The sequence below is a fragment of the Leopardus geoffroyi genome, chromosome C1 (genome assembly GCF_018350155.1).
Source record: "Leopardus geoffroyi isolate Oge1 chromosome C1, O.geoffroyi_Oge1_pat1.0, whole genome shotgun sequence".
Classification (NCBI taxonomy): Eukaryota; Metazoa; Chordata; class Mammalia; order Carnivora; family Felidae; genus Leopardus; species Leopardus geoffroyi.
Window position 1 is genome coordinate 202619305 of NC_059328.1, and position 23916 is coordinate 202643220.

The following is a 23916-nucleotide window of genomic DNA, read 5'->3' on the forward strand; positions in this document are numbered from 1 at the left end:
GTGGGGGGTGGCGGTTATGATTATATATAACTAGAGAGAAAGAGGAAGTAATCCAGCCTACAGTAGACGGAGCTAAAGAACTCCCATCAGAGGTGAGGACCGCACAACAGGAACACAGGGGAGGCTGTAGGACTTGGCCTCCTGGGGAACTCCTAAACTCAGCAGAGCTCTGGGCAGTTGGGCAAAAGCCAGACCAACTGACCCGAGGGGCTGTTTTTTTGAGAGAGGAGGCTGAAACGATCCAGAGTCTCCTCCCTCTGCTCCTGCCACCATCTGACAAGCACCCACTTGCCTTGGGATACAGCAGAAAGCGAGGAGGCGAGGCTGGCACCTGGAGATGCCCTCCAGGCCCCTTGGCACCCAGGTCAGAGAAGGTTTGGCGGGAATGCTCAGGAGGGGTGCCAAACCCCACCTTCCCTTCTCCTGAAGTTGGCAGGCTGACGTGTGGAACCAAAGGAGAGCTTAGAGCATAGGGCAATCGTGGGACCCTCAGGAGGCCACCTAAGGGGTAGAGGGCCTACACCTCCAGGCTCCAAAAACCCAGGCCTAGGGCTCTGAGGCCTGGGAACCAAAGTGGACAGACCTCCCCAGAGCAAAGAAGAGGAACAGGCCACAAATTCGGGAGGGAGGAGGAGAGTGCTGTGGATAATGGGGCCTGGTGGGGGCGGTGGGGGGGGGGGGAGGGTGGACAAAGCAGGCTGCCAGAGGGAGGAGGGCAGTGTGGTGTGAGCAGAGGACAGCCTGCTTGAGGAACAAGTTGGGGGCAGCATGCAGCAGGGGAGAGGGCAATATGGCCTGGGTGGGAGGGGGCTGCCCAGAGGGGAGAGGAGGAGAGCAAGGCTGTGGGCGGAGGAAGTGATAGGAGCCTGTGGCCCAAGGAAAGAAGCTTAGCATATGTATTGGAGGGGGACAGGGGGAACATGGTCAGTGGCAGCAATGGTGGCATGTCAGTGGCAGGTCTGTCAGTGGGAGAGCCCTGGCTGGGAGCCCAGATGCCTGAGTAACTTCTAAGCCCTGACTCCGGAGGGGAGCTCAGAGCCCAAGAGATGTTTATCCATTGCAAGAACGTGGTAAACGCCCCCTCTAGTGAAGCGATAAGCAGCCTGGCTGTTCTTTCCTGGGTCACCGGTCTCCTGAGAGTTGCTGTATAAATGGGGGTGGGGGGGTGCTGGTGAGAGGAGACAGCAGCGGGCAACAGTATGCCCCGCTGGAGCCAGGGCTAGGGTAGCAATGGGCAGGGGCTGGGACTGGGATGGAGTTTTGTCCCGCAGATAAAGAAGCCGGTGAGTCATGAGCGAGCGCCAGGCACTCTCAAGAGGCCGCTCAGAAACCAGCTCATCCGAATGCAGACAGACACTTGTCCCCATCCCTGTCCCTGTGGCTGTCACACACCCACGCACTCACTCCCTTCCTCCTCCTTCTCCTTGATCACCCACCTCCAGTGCCCCTGGCTTCTTCCTCCTTCTCAGCACCGACTGCCTGTCCCTGTCCCTGCCCACCCTCAGGTGGCCCCCCTGGAAGCCACCCCACAGCCGCCTGCATTGCAAGTGCAGAATGGAGGGAGACAGGGGGAGTCAAGAAGAAGCACCAACAGAGAAAGTGAAGTCCAGAAGGGTCTGAGACAGAACAGATAAAGGGGAAGCGCTGTGAGTGCACTTCCCCCTGAAACCTTCGAGGAGAGAGGAGAGTTCATGAGGCTCTGAGGCAGAGAGGAGTCCTGATGACCTCTAGAAGGGCCCAACAGTCCAGGGGTTGTGCCGTGTCATTTCCACTCTCCAGACCCTCTGCCCTTGTGCCAGGACTGAGAAGCAATAGTATGGGATGCCGAGCTGACACGCTGAGGCCTCACCCTACCCCGGGGCACTAAGGCTCCCATCAGAATCACACCTGGGCCACCAGCCACTATAAGGACTAGGGCAACACTATGCCCCACCAAGCCTGTTCCTCACCATGATGGGTCATCACGGGGATGATCAGGGCTAGGGCTTGGGGAAGTCAGAGTTCAGTCGGGAAATGCAGCCCCATGTTTTGCACAGTGGAGTATAACCACGAATATGCTATAATCCTGCCTTGGAGGGGCATCCGGTCAAGCGAGACAGAAAGGTCACCAGCACATGCGTGCGCGCGTGCGCACACACACACACACACACACACACACACACACACACACTGGACTTCACTGACTGCCTCAGTGAAGGGGAAGAAGGGCTGGGATATGGCCACAGAATACATTTTGAGTTGCCCAAACACCATGTGCCCCAGGTGGAGGGAGATAAGACACCAGCATAAGCCAAACCCTGCCCAGTAAACAAATCTTAGGAGGCTGCAACCTTTCCCAAACAGGGAAGTAGGCTGGGCTTAAGCAGGGAGCCTAGAGCAGGGTTATCTAGTCCCTAGTGACCCCAAATATCTCCTTGTCCTTCACTTCCTCCTTGGAGAAATCTAGCGCCCACACCTACACGGGGCCCGGTGGTTCCCAGACAGACGCCTAGTCCAGAACAAACACCTGCCTCCCACACCAGCCTATCCCCATCCCTCTGGGTCAGCTGCCCACCTGAGAGGCTCCAAGACTTACCAGAAACAGAGAACGCAGGGGTGAGGGTCCAGCTGCCCATATCATCTTCAGGTCAGTCCTTGCACTGGCGGGGCCTTCCCTGGTTCAGAAAGCCCCCTCCCTCCTGCCTACAGAAGTCAGGGACAACAGCCACAGCTACCCCGGGACACAGTCAACTCTGCATCGGGCTCTGGGGAAATCAAACTCTTTCGGTGCCTTTCCCCAGCACTCCCAGCCCTGCCCAACTTGGGTGGCTCCTAAACCTCACCTGAACCATTTGCCCTTTTAAGGGGGTCACGTCCGACACCCGCCTCCTCCCAAGGACACAACAGACCCAGGAGGGACCTCAGGCCGGCTCCCGGCCCCTTCACCCGGTCCCGGCCCCGACCGGCGCCCCCGGGGGGCAGCCGGCTCTGGCAGGCGACTGACAGGCGCTCCCCTGGCGTGGCTCCCTACCTGTGTCAGGTGAGCTGGGCTCTGCCCGCCACCGCCACCCGCTCCCCCGCAGCCGCCCCGCAGCGCCCTACCTGAAGCAGCAGCCGCCGGCTCTCGGCGCGGCCGGAGGCCCCCGGCTCCCAGCCCTCGGCCCGCGCCGGGGCCGGGGGGCTCCCCGGGGGCTGGGGGCCGCAAGGGGGCCCGGGCTCCAGCGCCTCGCAGCACACCAGGCTCACGGTGCAGCCCATCCGGCCGGGCGCCCGGCTGGGGGGAGGGGGCGGGGACGCGGGCGCGGGGGCAGCCGGGCCCCCTCCCCCCGCCCTGGCGACCGCGCCGCCCGGGGAGCCTCGCACGTCGGGAGGGGGGGGGGGCGGCGCGTCCCCGCCCAGAGCCTTCTGGGCCCGCACCGCCTGGCGGCCGGGGAGTGCGGGCCGGGAGAGGGGCGGTGACACGGGCGCCCGGACGCAGCCAGGGGCGGAGGGGGACGCGGGGGCGCGGGGAGGGGCGGCGGCGGGGTCTCGGGGGCCCGGGCGGCGGCCGGCCGAGTCTGGGGAGGGCGAGAAGAAGACCGACGGCGCGAAAGGGAGGCAGGAAGCAGTGAGGGAGAGACCGGGGACACGGGGACACGGGGGACAGAGAGGGGGGCCGGAGCCTCTGCGCGGGGAGACCGTGTCCCAGAGAGGGAGAGACGGGCAGGAAGTCCGCGGCGGAACGGCGGACCCGGGCTCGGCCACCTCGAGTGCCACTGTTTCCAGGCGGTTCCTGAGGTCTGTGAAACAGTAGTCTTCGCAGGTGCCTGCCCCTCTGTTCTCGGCCCCCAATACTAGCCCTCGGGGCATCCCAGCCTGGAAAAATGAGGACCCGGAGGTGGAAAGACCCCGGCCTCGAGGAGGCGGGGCACAGCCAGGGTGGGAGAACACGGCCCACCCGGGCAACCCAGCTGTGAACCCGGGTTCACAGTGGCTTCACTTCCATTCTTTTAGGGGTGAGTGCGGGGCGGAGCAGGATGGCGCTGGTGACCTGGAGACTGAGGTGGGGAAGGGGAGGGAGATACGTGGTGGGACCGTGTCCTCCTCCTCCCCACCTGCTCCGCAGTTCAACCGAGGCTCGAAAAGACAGAATATCTGGTAGAGCAGCAATCACGGCCTCTCTGTGCCGCCTTGTGGCGACAAGGAAGAAAGGCAAGAGCCAGCGACCCTGTTGAGAAAGGGAAGGGAACTCGCATAGAGGGGCAATTGCCGCTGTGGCTCTGGATGAGTTGGTGTCTGGCCAACAAGTGAATCTGCCACCCCATCTGCCCGAAGGGTACCATCCCCCAGCTCACCCATTCTGCCCTGGTGCCTTGGATCCCGCCTCTCCCACATGTCCCCCAGGATTTTCTGCTCCTCCTGCTCCTGCTGGGCTGGGCCTGAGTCACTTCCCAGGCGGCACTCTGGGAAAGGCTGCGCGGGACCCACGGTCACAAGTGACAGGCTCGGGCTGCAGTGCCAGCTCTCCGTCTCCCAGCCAGCCAGGCCTTCCCAGGTGAGTAGCAGGGAAGGGGTCTAGGGGTGGCTGGAGAAATGGGGCAATGCTGGGAGCGAGAGGCAGGGACGCTTGGATAGAAATGAGAGACGATGAGGCACATCTAGGTGTTCATGGAGTTCAAAGTGGATCTGGACTGGAAGGGGGTGCAGAAACCCTCAGTCCACCCCCTTGGTCTATAGATGGGGAAACTGAGGCCCAGGGAAAGCAAATGATGAGCCTAAGGCCACACAGTGAGTTAGTAGCAGGGTCAGGATGAAGACCCAGGGCTCTCAACGTCCAGCTCAGTGTTTCCTGAGCACCATCTCCACCCTCCACCCTCGTCTACCTTTGTTTCCCTCCCCTTCTCCCTCCACTGTGTCCCCTTTTTCTTTACTCCTACCCACACCCCCGAATTCCAGCAACTATGGTCTGAGAGACAGGACCCCTGGGGTTTCCCATGACTGGTCTTTATTCCAGGTGACATCAGGATAAGCCACTGGCCCCCAGCGGCCACAGTATACCTCTCTGAGCCCCAGGATCCACGGGGGAAGAAAGGCTATGATCCCCTGGTGGGGGAGAACCACAGGATTAAAACCAGGTGCCCTGCCCCCCACACACACCCAGCATTCTGGCCCAGTCCCAGCTCTAGGGCCTCATTTTACTTCTGCCTCCCTTTCCTCAAACAACACACATTTTCCACTCAGCTGGGGGCCAGGAAAGGATGAATGTGCGCCTCAAGGATGATGACTGCTCTGGCAAGGCTCCCTGTGGCAGAGAGGGGTGACCTTCCCTCAGCCCAGTGTCCTCATGGCGTGAGCCCTCACAGGGTCACTCACATCAGGTTGCCCTGTGTGTGGACACCCAGACCTGAGTTCAAACTCTAGCTTCTCCACTTAGGGCCTGGGTAGCTCAGTCAGTTAAGCTTCCAACTCTTGATAGCGGCTCAGGTCATGATCTCGCAGTTGTGATCTCACAGTCATGAGATTAAGCCCCGAGTCCAGCTCCGAGCTGGGCATAGGGACTGCTTGAGATTCTCTCCCTCTGCCCCTCCTCCACTCACGCTTTCTCTCTCTCTCTTTCTCTCTCTCTCTCTCTCTCTCTCAAAATTAACATTAAAAAAAATTTTTCATGGAGTTAATGACCTCCTAGGTTATCATGGGGACTGAACAAGACAAAGATGTCAGGCACAGAACATAGGGCTTAGCACCCAGGAACTGCTCCCCTGGTGTTGTGGGGCCCATGCCATCCCCTTCCCATGCTGGCCTATGAGGAAGAGCCCAAGTGTCTATCCTACCAGTTGACTCACTGTGTGACTCAAGAAATTTCCCATTCCTGTCCTAGGCTCTGATTCTTCCTCTGTATAAGGAGACCACTGGGCAGCTGAGCCCGGAGGCTCCTTCCTGGACTGACCCTGCAGAGCCACAAAAAATTACATCATTTTGAAATACTCATGGCAGAGGAAGGGGCCATCCTCACCAGGAACCTGAAAGGTGAGTGTGTCCTGAGAGACTTTCTGGGATTGAGTTGGGAGAGAGGTGAGGGCTCTTGGGAGCCCCTCCGTCAGAGCCCTCACTACCTACTGCCTGATGTCCACCATCCCCCCGCCCCCGCCCCTGCAGCTGCCGTCTCCGCCATCCTCCAGGGCTACCCTGGCGGGCAGCCTCCAGTGACAGATGCCAGCGCTGAGCTGCACAGACTCTGTGGCTGCCTGGAGCTGCTGCTACAGGTGACCCCCCCCCCCGCCCCGCCCCTTTCCCACCCCGCTCTCTCCAGGCCCAGGTCACCAGCAGGGATTTCGCAGATACTCAAGAAGAGCCACTGGCCGCCTCAGCACCCTCAGAGTCAGCAAGCCCTTCCAGACATCTAACCTCACCCTTGGAGGTTGACACTGCAGCCTGGGGCACGAGGTGGACAGGAGGCTGGGGCAGGGCGGAGTGGGGTGGGGTAGGGCAGCCACCTTTCTCTGAGGACTGAAGTCTCAGAGCTGAGATGTCCTAGGGCTGGACCTTTCTGCTGCTGGCGCTTTTGTTGAGCACTTACCAAGGGCCGGGCAAAGCCCTTCTCTTGCCCCACCTTATTAAATTCTCATTCTTTTCTTTTTAAATGTCTATTTACTTATTTTTGAGAGAGGGAGAGGGAGAGAGAGCACATGCACACAAGTAGGGGAGGGGCAGAGAGAGAGAGTAGGAGACACAGAATCCCAAGCAGGCTCCAGGCTCCGAGCTGTCAGCGCAGAGCCCGACGCGGGGCTTGAACCCACAAACCGTGAGATCATGACCTGAGCCGAAGGAGGATGCTTAACCGAATAAGCCACACAGGTGCCCCTTAAATTCTCATTCTAACCCCCTGAGGTGCTGGATGACCTTACCAGCCCCACATACGCGCACATACCCTTCCTACTTCTCTGCATGTTATGCACATGTGTGTGGTGTGAGTGTACATGTAAGGTTGGTAGGATGCACGTGTGAATCTTCTGCCAGTGTACCCCCCTCATTTGCTGCATTCCATTCACACTGACCTCCTTGATCTTCCGAAAGCATACACCTACCTCAGGGCCTTTGCACTTGCCCTCTGCCTGGAATGCTCTCCCCCAGAAATCTGAATGGCACAATTTCTCATTTCCTTTGGATCTGGACTTTGAATAGTATCGCCTCAGTGAGGCTCTCTCTAGCCACCCTAATACAATTTTTTAAAACATACACACACATACACACCACACGCTCACAGACATCACACACCCCGCACACATCTCACCCCCACACACCACATACACACACGTGTGCACATACCACGTGCTTTCTATTCTCTTTCCCTGCTTTATTTTTCTCCTTAGCAGTCAGCACCATCTAACATCCTATATGTTCTACTTTGCACATTGTCTGTCTCCACTACCAAGGTATAAGCTCATGAGGTCAGTTTGCTCACTGCTGTATTCCCAGGGCACAGAGCAAAGCCTGACGCATAGTAAGTGCTCAGTAAGTGTTACTAGAATGAATGAATGAGAATACCAAAGGCTCAGAGAGGTCCTGCACCTTGAGCGTGGTCACACAGCCTTTGAGGGCAGAGCCAGCCCCTGAAGCCAGGTCTGTCTGCAGTAGCCCTTTCCCCTCCATTCTCAGCGTGCTGGAATGCAAGGTGGGTTCCGGGAGGAAACATTTCCATGCCTTCCTTTCCCTGGTCTTGCTCCCAGTTTGACCAGAAAGAGCAGAAGAGCCTCCTGAGGCCTCGGAAGGATTACTGGGACTTCCTCTGCTCTGGCCTACGGCAACAGCGGGGCAGCACGGAGCCAGCCCGCTTCATCTGCTCACAGGACAAGGTATCCAGAGCCAGCTGGCAGGGAGACTGGCCTCAGCGTGAGGGGGTCCTGCCACCAGGCCCTTGATGGGGATGGCCTCCGGGAACCCTTTTCTCACCCATGCCCGCTCCACTGACCACAGACCCCTCACCCGGCCCTCGTGTCTCATTAGCCCTGCCCTCAGCAGCCCTCCAGCCACCCCTTTCGTTCCCAAACAACACAAGTCCCCATCCTGTCTCTCTGTCCTGGCCGACTTCCCTCTGATCTAATACCACACCACGCCCCCACCTCCCCACCTCTTCCCCACCATTTCGCCCCCTGTGCACCCTGCAGTTGAAGACTTCTCTAGCAAAAGGCCGTGCCTTCATCCGCTTCTGCCTAGCCCACGGACAGCTGGCCGAGTCCCTACAGCTCTGCCTTCTGAACCCCGAGCTCACCAGGTGGGGCTGTTGGGACATGATCCTACTGACACCCTCTGAGTCTACTGTCTGTCCCTTGTGAAAGATGCCTCTTTGCCCCCCAGATGGATGGATTAATATCAAGGACAACTAAAATGACAGCCATGAGGGAAAAGTCCAGGAAGAAAGGGCAGAGGGGGTGTCAGAACCCAGGAGTCCTCGTAGCACCATGATGCTTAAGCCTCTTGCTCCCCAAGGGCCACAGCCCTGCTTGGGGAACCATCCCATGGTGGTGTATAGCAGAGGAAGATCCCCTGGGGGCGGGGGCGGCCACAGCACCAAGGCCAAGTACAAAAGGCCAAGTCTGCTGATTACCGATAACACAGGGAATGGTATGGCCCCCGGAGCCCTCTGGTGTGCCCTGAACTCCGGGAAGACCTCCTGGATTCTCTCTATGCTCTCAATGGAGTGACCTTCGACTTGAACCTGCGGTGGCCGGACCTAGATGAAGCCTGGCCCATGTTCTCAGAGTGAGTGCGTCTAGCTTGAAGGGAAGCCTCTCTTCAGTGCCTTCCTGCCATTTGACCACCACACATCCCAAGCAAGCTCCAAACTCAGCCTCCAGTCCCATCAGTTCTTCCCTCCTTGCTGTCTGAGCCTCTGATTCTCCACCTCCCCAGACTTCTATTTTCCCGGCACGATCTGTCCTGTCACATGATGCTGCATAGACTGCACACTCACTAAAGAGTCGTTGGATGGTTGGGGTGGAGGGTTAGAAGGACGAGCGCATGGTGGCTGTTAGGACGAGTGGTGGGCAAGGCTCGTGGATGGATGGAGAGGGGGATGCACACATGGAGGATGGAAGGGTGGGGAGGTGGGAAGGCGGGAGCGGAAGCGAAATGAGTGGGTGGGTGGAAAGATGGGATGTCCTGCCGCTGAGCACCACGACCACTGCTGGAAAGAGGCCCGTGGTCCCCCTGCCACCTTCCCTTGCAGGTCCTGCTGCCCCAGCCGGACCCAGGGAAGAAGACCCAGAAAGACCAAAGACTCCCCAAAGCAGGTGCCTCTGCCCAACTTCATTCTGATTTGCCTCTTCTCCGTCTTTGCTGGGCCCCACAGGATAGGCAGTAGCTGAGGAGACAGACAGACAGACAGACAGAGAGGCCGGCATGTAGACCTGGGGACTGGGTAGCCACAGGACAAGAAAGGGCTCGTAGTCCTAAGGTGGTGAGGATATCGGGGAGAGAAGGGGGCCACTGGCACCATCTGCGGGAGCCATGGGGCCCAGGAGAGGAGGAGGTGGTGGGGAGGGTAACCGGAAGCATGTAGGATGCACATCAAGGAAACAACCTCCGTTGGACAATTTGCAACGTTCATGAATTTGCAAGTTCATTCAGTTGGAGAGATTGAAGAGTCAGGTTTCTGGGTTCAAATCTCAGCTCTGCCCCTAATAACCAAGGCCCTTGGCAAGGTACTTGCCCTGCCTTGCAGGGTGATTGTGAGGAAGTGTAGAGACAGCCTGCGTGTAGCACAGAGCAAGGCCCCTGGCCACGTGCTCCGTAAGTGGTAGCTCATGGCCATTGTCATTCCCCAATCTCACTCTACACTCCACCAGCTTCCTAGCACCAGGTACAGATACCGTGAGGACTCAGCCTGTGCCCAGAAGGGGGAACACACTGCAACGCCACCTGTTAAGTGCGGTGATGCAGCCATGCACAGAGGAACAGGGGAGCCTGGAGACGGCTTCTCAGGAGAGGTGACCCTTAGCTGCTGTCGGTCTGTTTAAGCTTTCACCACAACTCTGCAAGGCAGGCGTTATTATTCCCATTTTACAGACAAGAAAACTGAAACCCAGAGAATTTCAGGGGGCAGGGTCAGAGGAGAGGGTGGGAAGTAGAAACCAGATCGCTGCAGAAGACGCAGGGGAGGCAGGGAGGGGGGTACAGAAAAGAACACTGAGAAACACTACTGCTCCCTGACCAGGATCAAAGCTGGGGCCTCCCCTCCACCTGGGGCGATGTTAACATTCTGATTCCTGGGCCCTGAATCAATATTCCTTTAGATTTAGTAAGTTCCTTGGATTAGGTCTGTGGCCTCTCCCACCCACCTTGTTGGCAAATTGGTGCTGAGAGCAGTGATGGCTTTGGGGCTTCTCTGCAGATCTCAGCCACACATGGAAACCCCACAGCAGTCCATCCAGAGGAGCTGCACACTAGCCAAACCAGCTGTCTGCAAGATGCACCCAGGGAAGACTGGTTGGCCGGACTCCCCAGGTCCCAGCAACAAAGGCACCTTCCTCCCTTTTTAGAAAAGAAAAGAGAAGATCCCAGGAGCCTCGGGTCCTCCCAGGGCACGTGGGAACCAGCAGGGGAGGAACTTCAGCAAGCCCAGGAGAAAGGAGCCCCAAGAACTGGGATCTGCCTGGAGATTTCAACACCCAGCATCCAGGGACAGGGAGAGGGGTCTGAGGGGGCTCCAAAGGAGGTGATAGGCACAGAGGCCAAGGGCAGAAGGATTCTTCCCAGTGCGGAGGGGACTCATGAAGGGGGAGCAGAGCAGGGTCATGTCCATAGGCTACTGGCCTCCAGCCCCACAGGGACAATAGAGGACACAATGTCAGGGAACCAGCAGGAATGGGAGGTGCCTAGCATTCCAGGGGAGCCCGGGGTCCTTTGGGGCCTGGGAACAAAGGAAGACTTCACCCCAGAGAAACCACAAGAGGAAACAGGAGAGACCAGTGTGACCAGGAGGAAGGAGCAAGCAGAAGTGGCCTTGCAGGATGTGGTCAAGGTGAGAGCAGTTGAGCTCTGTACCTGTCTCCTTTCCCCTCTCTAACCTGGCCCCCAGGTGGGAGTCTTCAGTGGTGCGGGGGGAGGGGTGCGTTCCAGCCCACAGATAATTCTGACTGGTCTGCACGGGGTTATTATTCTCTGAGAAGGTCTTCTTCAGATCACCAAAGTCCCTGCCTCTCCCTACGGCCTCACGGAAAGCCCACTTTATTCACCAGTACTCCTGCAGGCCCTGGAGTCTGAGACCCTCCCTCCCCCAACAGTTCTTTGGGGGCAATGACAGGTTCTCAAGTTCGGTAGCCCTCATTATTGGCGGACTTCCCACCAATGTCTAAGTTCTGCTGTTGCACATCCCACCAAGCGGCTCTGGTTGTAGATGTTTCTCCTGGAGATCCCCAAGATCAATTTCAAGCCTTCCTTCCACCTTCTTTGTAACCTTGAGCTCTGTAACTTTCATCCTTCAGCAAAGGAAGAAATCTTTCACCTGTTCCTCTGTCTCTCATTTTCCTGTTCCTGTTGCACAGTCCCCTCTCACTCTCTTGAATTGTGATCATCATCCTCTCCCAGGGGCAGTCAGAGCCGGACTTCTCAGCTCCCAGTGCTGTCCTCAGTCCAGCCCTCCACCCAAGGGCTATCTCGCATGGCCCTGGGGTCTCATGGGGATGTTTGTCAGGTCACACCCGGGGCTGGGATCTCTGCCCTCCTCCTTCAGCTTCCCTTTCCTTTCCTTTGCCTCCCACCCCCAAGAGCCTGAGACGTGGGCTCCGGAAGACCGAGGAGCGGGCACAGCACCAGGAGCAGCTGCTGAAGGAGAAGGAAGGGGAGCTGCGGACACTACAGGAGCGGCTTAGCAGGTAACCTTGGCAACCTTGGCAACTGCTGCCAGGTGGGCAGCAGAGGCCAGCAGGACAGGAGGCGCTCCCCGGCGCCCACTCACGTTCATGGCCACACCAGCAAGCGGCTTCTGAGCATCTCTGGTACATCAGGCCCTGTGCTGGGCACAGCTTTGGGACACTGAGGCATTCAGGGCACTACTCCTGGGGCTCCTGGAGGAGCTCCCACCGACCCCTCCCCTCCCCTTGGCAGACCCTCCCTCACTGGCCTTCCCAACAGCCTGCAGGAGGGGTGCATGCCTCCTGTCCCTCCCTCCCCTCCCACACTCACCTTTATCTCTCTGCTGCCTCTTCCACTGCCATTCCCCTCTCTCCCAGTCTCCCTACCTGCCCCTCCACACTCCTGCCCCTTCAGTGTCCACCTTTCCCCTTGTCCTCTGTCTCTCATTTTCCTGTTCCCTGTTGCACAGTCTTCTTTCACTCTCTTAATGCATAATCATCATCGTAACTATCATGTACTGAGCGTTTACTATGTCCCTGGCACTGTTCTAGGCGTTTCTTCCCAACACACTTATAAGATAAGTTCTCTAAGAATTTCCATTGTATAGATAGGAAAACTGAGGCTCAAAGGTGCCACACAATTCACCCAGTGTCACTAGTGGAGGAGCTGAGGTCTACACCCTGGTAGATGATTCCAGAACCTGTGGGCTTAAAGATGGGCCCTCTGCCAGTATTTTGAGTGCCTGTATTTATTTCATTCTGCCTCCCCCTCAGCTACTCTCACCTCCACCTTCTCCAACTTCCTGTCATTACATTAACTGCAAGAGCCCAGAGAACAACTTTCTCAGTGTCCGAGTTTCTCTTTCATAATTTTAAAAAATACCTCTGCTATGCAAAGATCTTCCTTGGTCTGACTTGGTCTCTCTGTCCCTCTCTCCCTTAGCTCTGTGTGCCCCCGTCAGTTCACCTGCCCCTGACTCTTGCACATGGCTGACACCTGCCCCAGGGCCAGAGGCACCAGCCTGAACCCCATCAGAGCCTGGGTAGCTGTGATTCAGACTGAATCATGGAGCAGTTTACTGACTCTCTGTTTCAAAGGCTGAGAGACACTATAGGCCCGGAAACCAACCCAAAAAGGCCCCCAGGGGCTCCTCCCACCAGACACTCAGCTGAGCCTGGCAGTTTGGTCAGCAAGGATTCCCATGATTCAGGCCCTAGGTGAATGCAGAGGCCTTGCCCACCCAGAGGCCTTCTCTGGGGATCAAGACAGGCTGGAGGAAGCAGCTGGGAGGCTCCAAGGAGACAACCAGGCCCAGGCTGCTCCCTCAGCTGGGGGAGCCCCTGTCTCACAGCCGATTATTCTTCACTTGTCATCCAGTCCGTTATCCACAGACCGTCAGAGCTGCTCCAGGCCTGTTCTGTGTGCCAGAAATCCTCTTGCGGACAAAACAGACCAAATGCCTGTCCTTGTGGAGTTTACCTTCTAGTGCAGAAAGCAATCTGTAAACACGATAAGCAGGTTAATTACGTAGAATGTCAGATGTGAGAAGTTCTAGGAAGATAAAAATAAAGCAGCGAATGGGAGTGTCGGGGTGATATTAAATGAGGCGACACAGCCAGGGAAGGCCTCCCTGAAAAAGTGATACTTGAGTTAAAAACTTGAAGCAAATGAGGAACGGGCTGTTTGGGCATGTGGTAGAACATTCCAGGCAGAGGAAGACCAAGGGCCCTGAGGCAGGAACGGGCACGGCAGGTCCTAGGAATATCACGGAGGTTCAGGGGAGCAGAGGAGGGAGAGGAGGTAGGGGGAGGTCAGCTGGGTAACAGGAGACCACAGGTCATCAAAAGGACCTTGGCATTGACTCAGAGTGAGATAGGAGCCACTGAGAGTTCAGAGCAGAGGGAGATGTGACTATTTGCTTTAAGGTTAAGTAGGTTTGCATTTTTTTTTAACAATTCAGTGGGTTTTAGTGTATTCATGAAATTGTGCATCCATCACCACAATCAGTTTTAGGACATTTTAATCAGCCCAAAGAGAAGCCCTGTACCATTAGCATCCACTGCCCACTTCCTCCCAACCCCCCAGCCCTAGGCAACTGATGATTTGTCCCCATAGATGTGCCTATTCTGGACTGATCTGTGCTTTCAAGGGCTCGAGCCCGCTGCTCTGTGGAGCTAGTCTGTAAGGAACCAAGGTGGAAGCAGGGACAGCGATGAGGAAGGGGAGGGCAGGGGTGCCTCTGAATGCTCTCTGGTCGTGGAGGTGCAGGGAAGCTGCGAGATTCTGGATTCACCATGAGCCGGGGCTTCCTGGGGGGAGAGGGAAAGACAGAGTCAGGAATGACTCATTTTCCAGCCTGACCAGCTGGAAAGCTAGAGTCACAGCTGATGGTGTGCTGTGGCAGGGCTCGCTTGTGGGGAAAGTTCAGGAGTTGAGGGGAGAGCATGCCAAGTCTGAGACACCCCTTAGGCATGCCAGTGGAGCTGTTGAGCAGACAGCTGAGTGTGGAGCTCAGAGAAGCCTGGGCTGGGGACCTGCGGGAGAGTCGTCAGAATGCAGATAGCAGGACAGAAGCTCCTGTGGCCAGGAGGGATCCTCCTGGGATCCAGGGACTGAGGAGGAACACATCACTCCAGGGAAAAGGGGCCATGGGCATCAAGCTGGGGGCGACTGTTTCACTACCACCAGATTGAAGTGCCAGGGAGCCCACTCGGTCAGCAGATAGTATATTGTGACTCTCCTGTGGCCATGAGCATGGTGACAGCAGTGAATAGAACAGTCAGTGTCTGCTCTCACAGACCTGGGGACACAGACACTAGATCAACAAATAGGAATAGTATGTCAGGTAGTCATGGGCGCTGTTAAAAAAATCAGTCCAGGGAAGGGGACAAAGACAGGAGATTTAGAGTCACGCAAATTCACCTAGATTTAGAGTCATGGGGTTCCTCTCTGAGGAAGTGACAGTTGAGGAGAAACCCCAGCCACTGGGAAAATGACCGTGCAAAGATCGTGGGAGGAGTGCTCCAGGCAGGAGCGCCAGCAAAGGCAAAATCCCAGAAGTGCACTTGGAATCAAGCAAGCCCATGTGGCTGGAGCGGACAGAGACTCCCTGTGCTATGGAAGGCTGGAACAGAGTCTTGAGCAGGAAGTGGAGAGCCCCATGGGTTTCAGGACTACTTTGTCTGTGGTGTGGAGAATAGACAGAAGGTGGGCAGGGTAGAGCCAGTTGGGCACAGAGCCCCAGGCTGGACACATAGGGAAGACACAGTGGGCCAGCTAAGCCTGGCCTCAGGCCTTAGCAGACCAACCAGGGGCTATGAAAACACAGTTGGAACTGAGCTATGGGGCACCTAGGACCCACTTCCTAGCTTTCTGGCTGTGGCACCTTGAGAAATTGGCCTTCCCTCTCTGGCCTCTGGTCCTTGATTTGCAAAAGGAGACAGTTGGATCTCTAAAGTTCCTCCTTCTAGCTCAGATGCTCTGTGGGACCATCTTTCCAAGTAGGTAGGTTTCCTCTGCCCCTGGATAAGACCTCAAAGCAAAAGCGATTAGGGCAAGTATAAGTGGAAGAGGTCCTCAGACAGAATTAGGCAGACATCACACTTCTCCCCACCCCGCCCCCCATTGAGCTCCTTTGGGGCACACCAGGGGCTCATGAGGATCTATCCCTTGCTCCCACCTGCTACCCACTCAGCACTTGTGCCATAAACCACTGGCGACCAGGCCTTGCACGGACAAAAGTATGGGGAGGCCACTTGGGGAGGCCAATAGAGATTATGGCTCAACAGACCTGCGTCCAGATTTCTTCTCCCTCCACATATCAAACAGTGTGACCCTGGGCAAGTGTTATTTCCTCTCTGAAGCTCTATTTTCTTTCCTGTAAAATTATGACCATATCACCTGTCTGCCATATTTGTGAAAATTAAATGAAATAGGGCATAAAGCACTAAGCTCGGGGGCTGGCGTGTAACAGGTGCTCTAGACTTTAATTCCTCCCGTGTCCTCTCCTGCACCAGGAGTGTCTGTCAGCCCCTGCTGGAAATACTTCAGTGGCTTCCCATTGCACTGAGGTTCAAGTCCACTCCTGGGGCCAGTGAGGGAGAGAGCCCTGCCCCTTTCCACCTCATCTCTTGCCTACCCCCACCTCCTGCAACTTCATGGTATCCCAGCTTCCCTAGTCTTCTTTCAGTTCCTCAAACAAGCAAGTTCTTGCCAACTTGCAGACCTTTCCATGTGACCTTCGCTGGCTCTGCTTGGCTGACTTCTCATCTCTTACATCTGCTTAAAGGTCACCTTGTCTAAGAAGGCTTTCCTGAACACCCTCTCAAGCCTCTATCTGCCCCTCATTTATCTCCGTCACACACTTAGCTTAATTATGCTATTGGTTTATCACTTGTTTTGACCACTGTCCCCAACACACTATAAGCTCCACCAGGAGCCGTAGGCACTGCTGTATTCCTGGCACCTCAAACAGCCATTGGCAGACAGATGGTGCTTAATAAGTGTTCCCTCCCACCTCAAAGACACACACTAACCACGGTTTTCACATTGGGACCTGCACTGGCCACACCAAAGGCCCTGGGATCAGTGTGCAAGTAAACTAGCTCAGGAAAATCAAATACCAATATTAAGAAACAAGGACACTGAAGGCCAAGATGTTCATTAAAATAAACACAGCCCTGGTCAGTGCCTGAGCACAAGAACACCCTTCCTTAAAGCTGCAGGGACTGGTCTTTTTGGAATTATGGTGGATCTCTGTTGTCAGTTTGACTTTACAGCCTACCCAGCTTTCTTCTCTGAGGTGTGCTACACGGCAGTGTTGTAAAAATTCATAATTCAGTTCATTGGCAAGCCTCCTGCGAGCCTCAAACACACTGAAGGCCAGGGGTGTGGCCGTGCGTGAGTGTGCGTGCGCACACACACCCCCCACACACACACCCTGAGGTCACAGGATGTGCACCCACCTTTACAACACCCTCCTCATCTGAGTAATGGAGGGCGGGGCTGGGACTTTCTTATTTCTAGTGCAGTAGACTTCTTGGAACCTTCTAAGAAGCCACCAAAGACAAAAAAAAAAGAGGCAAGAATAGAGCTGAGGAGATTCTAAGCCCAAACTGAAACAAAAATTTAAGGAAGCCATATGTTTAACATTATTTTCTTAATTGAAAAGACAGTGTACCATAATTTTTCAAAATATTTTAAAACCTAAAAATATCCCCCTAAGTCCTACACCAGTTACCCCACTCCCAAACCAACTGTTGTTCTCAGCTGGGCAAAGCCCATCCAGCCTGGGTTGCCAGATACCCCCCTTCCCTCCAGAGAGCTGCTGCAATTGTGGGCATGCCTTTCAAGAAAATTACATTTTAAGATGGAAATGTTAAAAAAGAAAAGAAAAAAAATACAGCCAATGGAGATGTTGGCTCACCTTCTCTAAAGAAACACAGGAGGCTATACCCTGTTTTCATTCCTCTGGACGGTTGGTAAGGAGTCAGCCTATAGATGGCATGCTATCCGTGGTGTTCAGCTTGGTGTGTGGTATGGCGTGTTTTATGTGTGTGTGAGTATGTGTGGCGTGGGAGGGCGCGGGGGTATGGAGAATGTATGCAGTGTGTGTGTGTGTGGAAGGGAGTGTATGTGTGTGTGTGTGTGTGTGTGCGCGTGCGCATCAGCTATAGGAGGTACCACCAGCTTCCCCCAGGAGCTCCCTGTCAGGTAGAGGCCCAGCCTAGCTTGGTCACAGATACTGGGAACTGAGTCTTCCTTCTGTGCCCAGGTGTCAGGAAGAGAGGGCCCGGCTGCAGACAGAGCTGGAGGAGAATCAGCAGGAGGCTGAGAGGAGGGACGCCATGTATGAGAAGGAGCTTGGAGGGCAGCGGGACCTGGTCCATGCCATGAAGATGAGGGTGCTGGCACTGATTCAGTAAGGGTGGACACAGCAGGGCAGGACTGCAGAAGAGGGGATGATATGGGATGTAGAGACTGGGTAATGAAAATTCTACTCCGCTGAGAACTATCAAGCAGAACTTTAATATATGCTAACTCATCTTCTTTTAGCCGCCCCAGCTGTTCTCCTCATATCGCAGATGAGGAAACTGAGGGTCAGAGATGCTGACTTGGACACCAAGGACACACCGCATATAAATTGCATGGATTCCTCTAGCTCTAAGGCATGCCACCACTCCAACACACCCCCACATACACACATACCTACTAAGGTTAGGGGAAGGGAAAAGAGTCCATAGATGGAGAAGGATTTGAGAGAAGAAAAAAGGAGGTTAACCAAGAGGTAATCATATGTGCTACCCCTGACTGCCTGGTAGACTTCCTGAGACCACTGGGCCTGTGGGCCATCCCAGGTCAGCTGCCCTAGGTACCAGACAGCTCACCAGGATGGATTCCAAACCACTAAACCACTGAGCAATGGAGGAGGTGTGTAAAGCCTGGTTTCTGCCCTTCAGTCTAGTAGGGAACTAATGCTATACTTTGACCCAGTTCAGGAAGCAGGACAGCATTGGACTTGGGTTTCATTAGAACTGGAGGGTCACTGAGGGATCATCCAGGACTAAATCCTCTTGCGAAAAATCCCAGTGATATTAAAGATGAGAGAAGGGAGAAGTCAACCTGGAAAGAACAAACAAAGAATTTAAGAATGACCTCCTCTACAGAGCTGTCAATGGGGAGAAAGGGAGATATAAAAAATTAGCCATGTATCTCACAAAAGAATTCAAGGTAGCCAACAATAAAAGACATATACATATGATTGTTAAGAAAAATAGATGAAATGGAAGAGGAAACATTCATACTTTTGAGGGATTAGGATTAGGGTTAAAACTTAGCTCTGAGCATCTTGGCAGAATCAAAAATGGAAACACAGTAAGTTGCCTAAATGTCACTATGCATTCCAAGGAAATATACCAGTTCATCAGGAAAGAAAATTTTTTTTTCCTAGTGCTAAAGAAACTCATCACAAGATCCCAAGATACATAATATAATGTCCCTTGCAGAAGCATCATGGAAAATATGGCCCTAAGCACAAAGTGGGCAGGCAAGCTATAGAGGCTGATTTCTACATCAAGATGGTAGACAACACATCATCTGCTTTCCATCCTGAGATCTCAGTAGAATGATTGTAAAAATAAATAAATAAATAAATAAATAAATAAATAAATAAATAAAACTTCTAATAGAGAGAAAGGTGGAGGAGCCAACCACAGATAAGAGATGTTAGCTAATTTCCAGAAGCCAGAAAATGGATGAAGAAGTAGAGACCGGATTTAGCCCAAGTTAGAACTTCAGGGACCGGAGACACTAGGAACACAGATGGCAGAAATGAGATAAGGGACAGCAATCAGGAATATTGACCGCTAAAGTCATTGGAAAGATCAGTGTATACCCCCTGCTTTCAGCCTGCTCCCCCAACTTCAGAATATCAACCCTGAGGGGTCTATCTCCCAGGCAAATAATTAAAACTTCCTTCTCTAAACAAAGTTAAATGCCCCAAATAAACAACAGTGTGTTCTGGCATTTGACAGTCTGATGTGGCAGTTAGTTTCCTGCCCCATCCTTCCTAAAGAGAAGCCACAAGTCAACCACCCCTGTCCACTGTTGAAGCTCCAGCAGCTTAAACATGAAATCATGACCATGGATCCTCAGATGTTTGAGAAGAGTCTAGAACATAGAAGCAGAGACAAAGGTAAACAAAAAAGATCGGTCTCTTATGAAACAGGATAATGTGAAAAGTGACCTACAAAAGATGAGAAATGTTCTTGGAAATTAAAAATATCTCTGAAATTTTAACTCGAGGATGGGAAAAGGAAGAGGAGGCCATCTCCCAAAATGTAGAATAAAAGGCATAAAAAGATGGAATACATGAAAGAGATAGTTAGAAACATAAAGAATCATTCCAGGAGATTCACTATCTCACTATCTCTTCTCCAACTGATAAGAATTCAAAAAAAAAAAAAAAGAGAGAGAGAGAGAGAGAGAGAGAATATCAGATAAAAGTATGAGAGACTTTCCAGGCTCTAATGGTTGCAGATCTTCAGATGTAAAGATTTCACTGAGTGACCAGCACAATAAGTGAAAGGGAGCAAAACCCACATTGAGATACACTGTTGGGAAATCGCCATAAAACAAGGATGAGGACAATATACTCAAAGACACGTCACCTATAAAGGAAGTAGGACACAGAAAAACATGTTAAGAATCAATGGTGCAATACTTTCAAGTTCTGAGGAAAGCTAACTTTTGCCCTAGAATTCTAGATCCAGCCAAACTATAAAACAAGTAGAGAAGGTGATATGGGAAAAGACATTTTTCAGAAAGACATGTTATAGAAAATTTACCTCCCACAGGGCCCTTCTTGGGAAGTTAATTAAGGATGTGCTTCGGAAAAACAAGGAAGTAAGCTTGGCTTACCAAGAAAGGAGAAGATGTGGAATTCAGGAAACAGTAGCTCTAGCCCGGGAGAGAAGAAAAGGGAATTTCCAAGATGACAAGTGGCTGGCAAACCCAAGGAGCAGTACATCCAGGCTGAAACAGAAGTACTGAGGAGGAAGCTCTCAGGGGAAAAAGAGAATCGATGCCATACCTGATATGATGAAGAATTTGTTGAGGAGAGGGAATAATTAGGCTGTGTTAAAGGCAAGTCATGCAAGGACTTTGCAAGGAGCAAAGAAAGGCAATTAAAAAGTCCTGGAAAAACAAAAAATTTCCAAGGAAATGTTTAGAACACATCTTAGCTCTCCTTGAAGCAATATGCTTATATATTTTCTAATAATATAAATACTATTTATTGGTTTTTTCAATGTTAGAATCAACCTAAAGACAAAGCACAGTAAACAATTGTGATTATAGAACAAATGTAAATGTTATTACCTAAACAACATTAAGTACACAAAATAGAAGCCAATAGAAATTTCTGTGAAGATGGAAATGTTCTATACTCGCCCTGTCCAATACAGCAGCTACCAGTCACATGTAGTGACCGAGTACCTCAAATGTGTCTGATGTGACTGAGGAACTGAAGTTCTAATTTTAGTTAATTTTAGTTAAATGAAATATAAAGTTAAGTAGCCCCATGTGGCTAGTGGCTACCATATTGGACATAGCAGGAATAGATAACAAGTAGGAGGTGGATGAAGGAGGCCAACCGAAGAGGAAGTGATGCTGGTATCATCATATTACAGAATGCCAGTCAGGATGCTATCTGTGCTCCACAGAATGAGTGAGAAATAAATGTGTGAGTATATTCTGTAAAACTACAGTAGTAATAGAGGAACCAAAAATAGGGATATAACCGCATGGGGAGGAAGGAGGTGGAGTTCAGCGGGGATGGTAATAAACAAGCTAAGTCCTCTGACATCAAGGTAAGGAGCTCTGTAGATGTTCTCTCTTGATATATCAAAAAAAAAAAAAAAGAGGATATGAGCATATTATTTAAGTGTGGAAGTAATATCAAAGAGAAAAGCGACAAGTGTAAGAGGTGGTTTGCCATTGAGAATGGAAGGAGTAGGGAGGGTGTCTATTTCCTTTTGATATAAGTTCTGCACTGTTGGATTTTTAAATCGTGTGTATATATCATCTTGATAAAAAAGACTTTAAACCCACATTCCTAAACATCCTTTAAAAAAGAAACAACAGTAAAGATAGTTTTGCAGGAGTATAACATACATAAATACAAGGGGGGTTGTATCAAGTGCCAAATAAAAGATAAGGGCATCATAAGAAACTTATGAGGGCTTCTATGATCAGGGAACACTCCTTGGAGGAGGTGGGATATGAAGGTTCTTAAATAATGGATCAAGGTTGTATTGGGGGAGGGGACTGGGGTGTCACCATCCATCTTCCCAAAGACTGCAGACTCATTCACCTCTTATGTGTGTGTGTGTCTCTCATGATCTCTTCATTTCTTTCCTTCTCTGTCACTATGTCTCTCTCTCCGTCTTTCTCTGTATTTTTCTCTCCCTCTCTGTGTCTCTGTCCCTGACTGTCTCCACATCTTTTTCTCCTGGCCTTTCCCTCTCTCTCCACATTTATCTCCCTACCTACCACTCTGTCTCTGTCTCCCTCTCCAACCCCCTGACTTCATTTTCTTGTTTCTGTGTGTGTGTATCTCTGTATGACTCTCTCTCTCTGTCTCTCTCTCTCTCTTTCTCGCTCTTCCTTTGGTCTCTGTGTTTCTCTTTCTCCCGGTCTCGGTATCTCTACCTGTGTCATCTCCATCCTCCTGGTGTGTGTGTGTGTGTGTGTGTGTGTGTGTGTGTGTGTGTCCCCACCTCCATCCACTCATCAGAGAGAAGGATGACCTGTGGCAGAAGGTCCAGCATCTCTCTTCCATGGCCCCCGGATGCTGTGTTGACTGCAGCAAGGTCTTTGGCCGGCTGTCTCGGCGGTACCCATGCAGGTAATGGGAGAGCACAGAATTTTTCCTCTGGGAGAGCCCTGCTTCCACCAGCCCACAGCACTCTACCCTCTCTGGGAAGGGAGATGTCACAGGAACTGGGCTTTCATGAGAGCCACATAAAGCTGGCCATTCACTTTACACAACACTTAGCATAGACATGAGCTAGAACAGTGGAAAGGAGTCAGACAAGCAACAGTGTCTGGAAGATGGGACTGTGCCAGCCTTCCAAGAAGAGACTGATTAACAGGCTCCTGGTCTGGGAGAGATCTCCTGTACAGAGGAAGCTGCTCCCCTCATCTTCCTCCAGGAACATGGTGGCAGGACCAGCCATGAGAGAGAGGGAGGGGGGCCAGCAGGAGAACCTGTCATTGCCATTTAGAGGACTCTGGAGGGGGTGGGGCACTGGGACGCCCTTTAGGAAAGAGGAGGCCTCCTAAGACACACTGCTCTGATGGGAGATGAGAAACATGCTTCCCTCCCCCAAACACATCCCTGAGCTCCCCACTCTTCCCACCTCTGCTCCTAGGCTCTGCGGAGGCCTGGTTTGCCATGCCTGCTCTGTGGATTACAAGAAGAGAGGGCGCCACTGCCCACCCTGCTCCCAGAAGGGAGCAGCTCAGTTCGACCAATGAGATCACCCAGGAATAGCCACCCACCCCATCCCGTCAGCTCCCTCCCCTCTGCCCTTCCCACCCCTCTGGTCTGACCTGTCCTGCCTTCTGGAAGTTGGTGACCTAAGGCAGACAGCACTTGTGTGCGCATTCTGTAGTGTGGGAGTGGAAGGAGCCAGGCTGGCAGGCAGGAGGCAGGAGGCAGGTTGAAGCCCTACATCCACCATCCATGAGCTGGGCGACTTGAGAGAGCTCACAGCTGTCTGGGCTCCTTCTGTAAGTGAGGGAGCTGCGCACCATCCTCTCTAAAGTTCCTCCAGGCTCAGAATGTCCTTGACCAAGAAGAAGACCCAGGGACCCTGACATTTCCCACACTCCCACCTCACCCAGCCCACTGCTCACCACACTCAGGAGCATCCTGTCTGCTTTGAAGGTCTGCTTTTGTTGTGTTTTTGTCTTTAACATCTTTCCTGAGTTACTATTGACATTTAACGCACTTCACATAAATTGTACAATTTGATGAGTTTTCACTTTAATATATACCCATGACACCATCGCCATACTCAAAATAATGAACATCATTCCCATCATTCCCCAAATTTCTTCATGCCCTTTGTAACCTCTCCCTCCTCCTCCTCTCTCCCCGGCACCCACTTATTTGCTTTCTATCACTGGAGACTAGTTTTCCAGAATTTTATATAAATGGAATCCTAATTATACACTCTCTATTGTCTGCCTTCAATAGTCCCTTTTTACTATTGAGTAGTATTCCACTGCATGGATATACCACAATTTGTTTACACATGCAACTGTTGCCTGACATTTGGATTATTTCCAGTTTGAGACTGTTACAAATACATTTCCTATAACCATCTGTGTACAAATCTTTGCATAGACGTTTACTTTTTTTTTTTTTAAGATTTTTGTTTTTTAAAGTAATCTGTACACCCAATGTGGGGCTTAAACTCACAATTCCAAGATCAAGAGTTGCATGCTCTATCCACTGAGCCAGCCAGGTGTCCCTAGACCTTTGCTTTTATTTCTCTTGGGTAAATACCTAGGAATGAAATTGCCAGGTCATATGATAAG

At 52.7% G+C, this 23916-nt stretch overlaps 1 protein-coding gene and 1 long non-coding RNA gene across 9 annotated transcripts; one reads left to right on the top strand and one right to left on the bottom strand.

Annotated features, from left to right (window-relative positions):
- Positions 1-3486: 3486 nt before the first annotated feature.
- Positions 3487-23711, top strand: RUFY4 (RUN and FYVE domain containing 4). 8 transcript variants are annotated; one of them, XM_045481196.1, is made up of 15 exons: positions 3489-4513; positions 4973-5336; positions 5837-5985; positions 6115-6221; positions 7686-7811; positions 8124-8230; positions 8575-8718; positions 9185-9248; positions 9804-9944; positions 10349-10978; positions 11725-11831; positions 17585-17731; positions 19344-19504; positions 22106-22216; positions 22743-23711. In XM_045481196.1, the coding sequence occupies exons 3-15, from the start codon at positions 5946-5948 to the stop codon at positions 22862-22864; spliced, it is 2007 nt and encodes a 668-aa protein (XP_045337152.1). In that variant the 5' UTR covers positions 3489-4513; positions 4973-5336; positions 5837-5945; the 3' UTR covers positions 22865-23711. The 8 variants fall into 8 exon arrangements, with proteins under 8 accessions (XP_045337153.1, XP_045337160.1, XP_045337152.1 ...); XM_045481197.1 differs by lacking the exons at positions 22106-22216; positions 22743-23711 and adding an exon at positions 20166-21533 and having other exon boundaries at positions 3487-4513; XM_045481200.1 differs by lacking the exons at positions 9804-9944; positions 19344-19504 and having other exon boundaries at positions 3491-4513; positions 22743-22861.
- LOC123599455 lies at positions 13817-15286 on the bottom strand. Its single transcript, XR_006713158.1, has 2 exons — positions 15197-15286; positions 13817-14120 (listed from the first exon to the last, which is right to left on the bottom strand). It is a non-coding gene; the product is annotated as an uncharacterized LOC123599455 (long non-coding RNA).
- Positions 23712-23916: the final 205 nt, after the last annotated feature.

What these genes read in the sequence shown, in the direction of transcription:
- RUFY4 (XM_045481196.1), top strand. Translation starts at nt 5,946, where the DNA reads ATGGCAGAGGAAGGGGCCATCCTCACCAGGAACCTGAAAG. An exon ending in GCCTGGAGCTGCTGCTACAG is followed by an intron (nt 6,222 to 7,685) that starts GTGACCCCCCCC and finishes TCTTGCTCCCAG; the next exon opens with TTTGACCAGAAAGAGCAGAA. An exon ending in TCATCTGCTCACAGGACAAG is followed by an intron (nt 7,812 to 8,123) that starts GTATCCAGAGCC and finishes TGCACCCTGCAG; the next exon opens with TTGAAGACTTCTCTAGCAAA.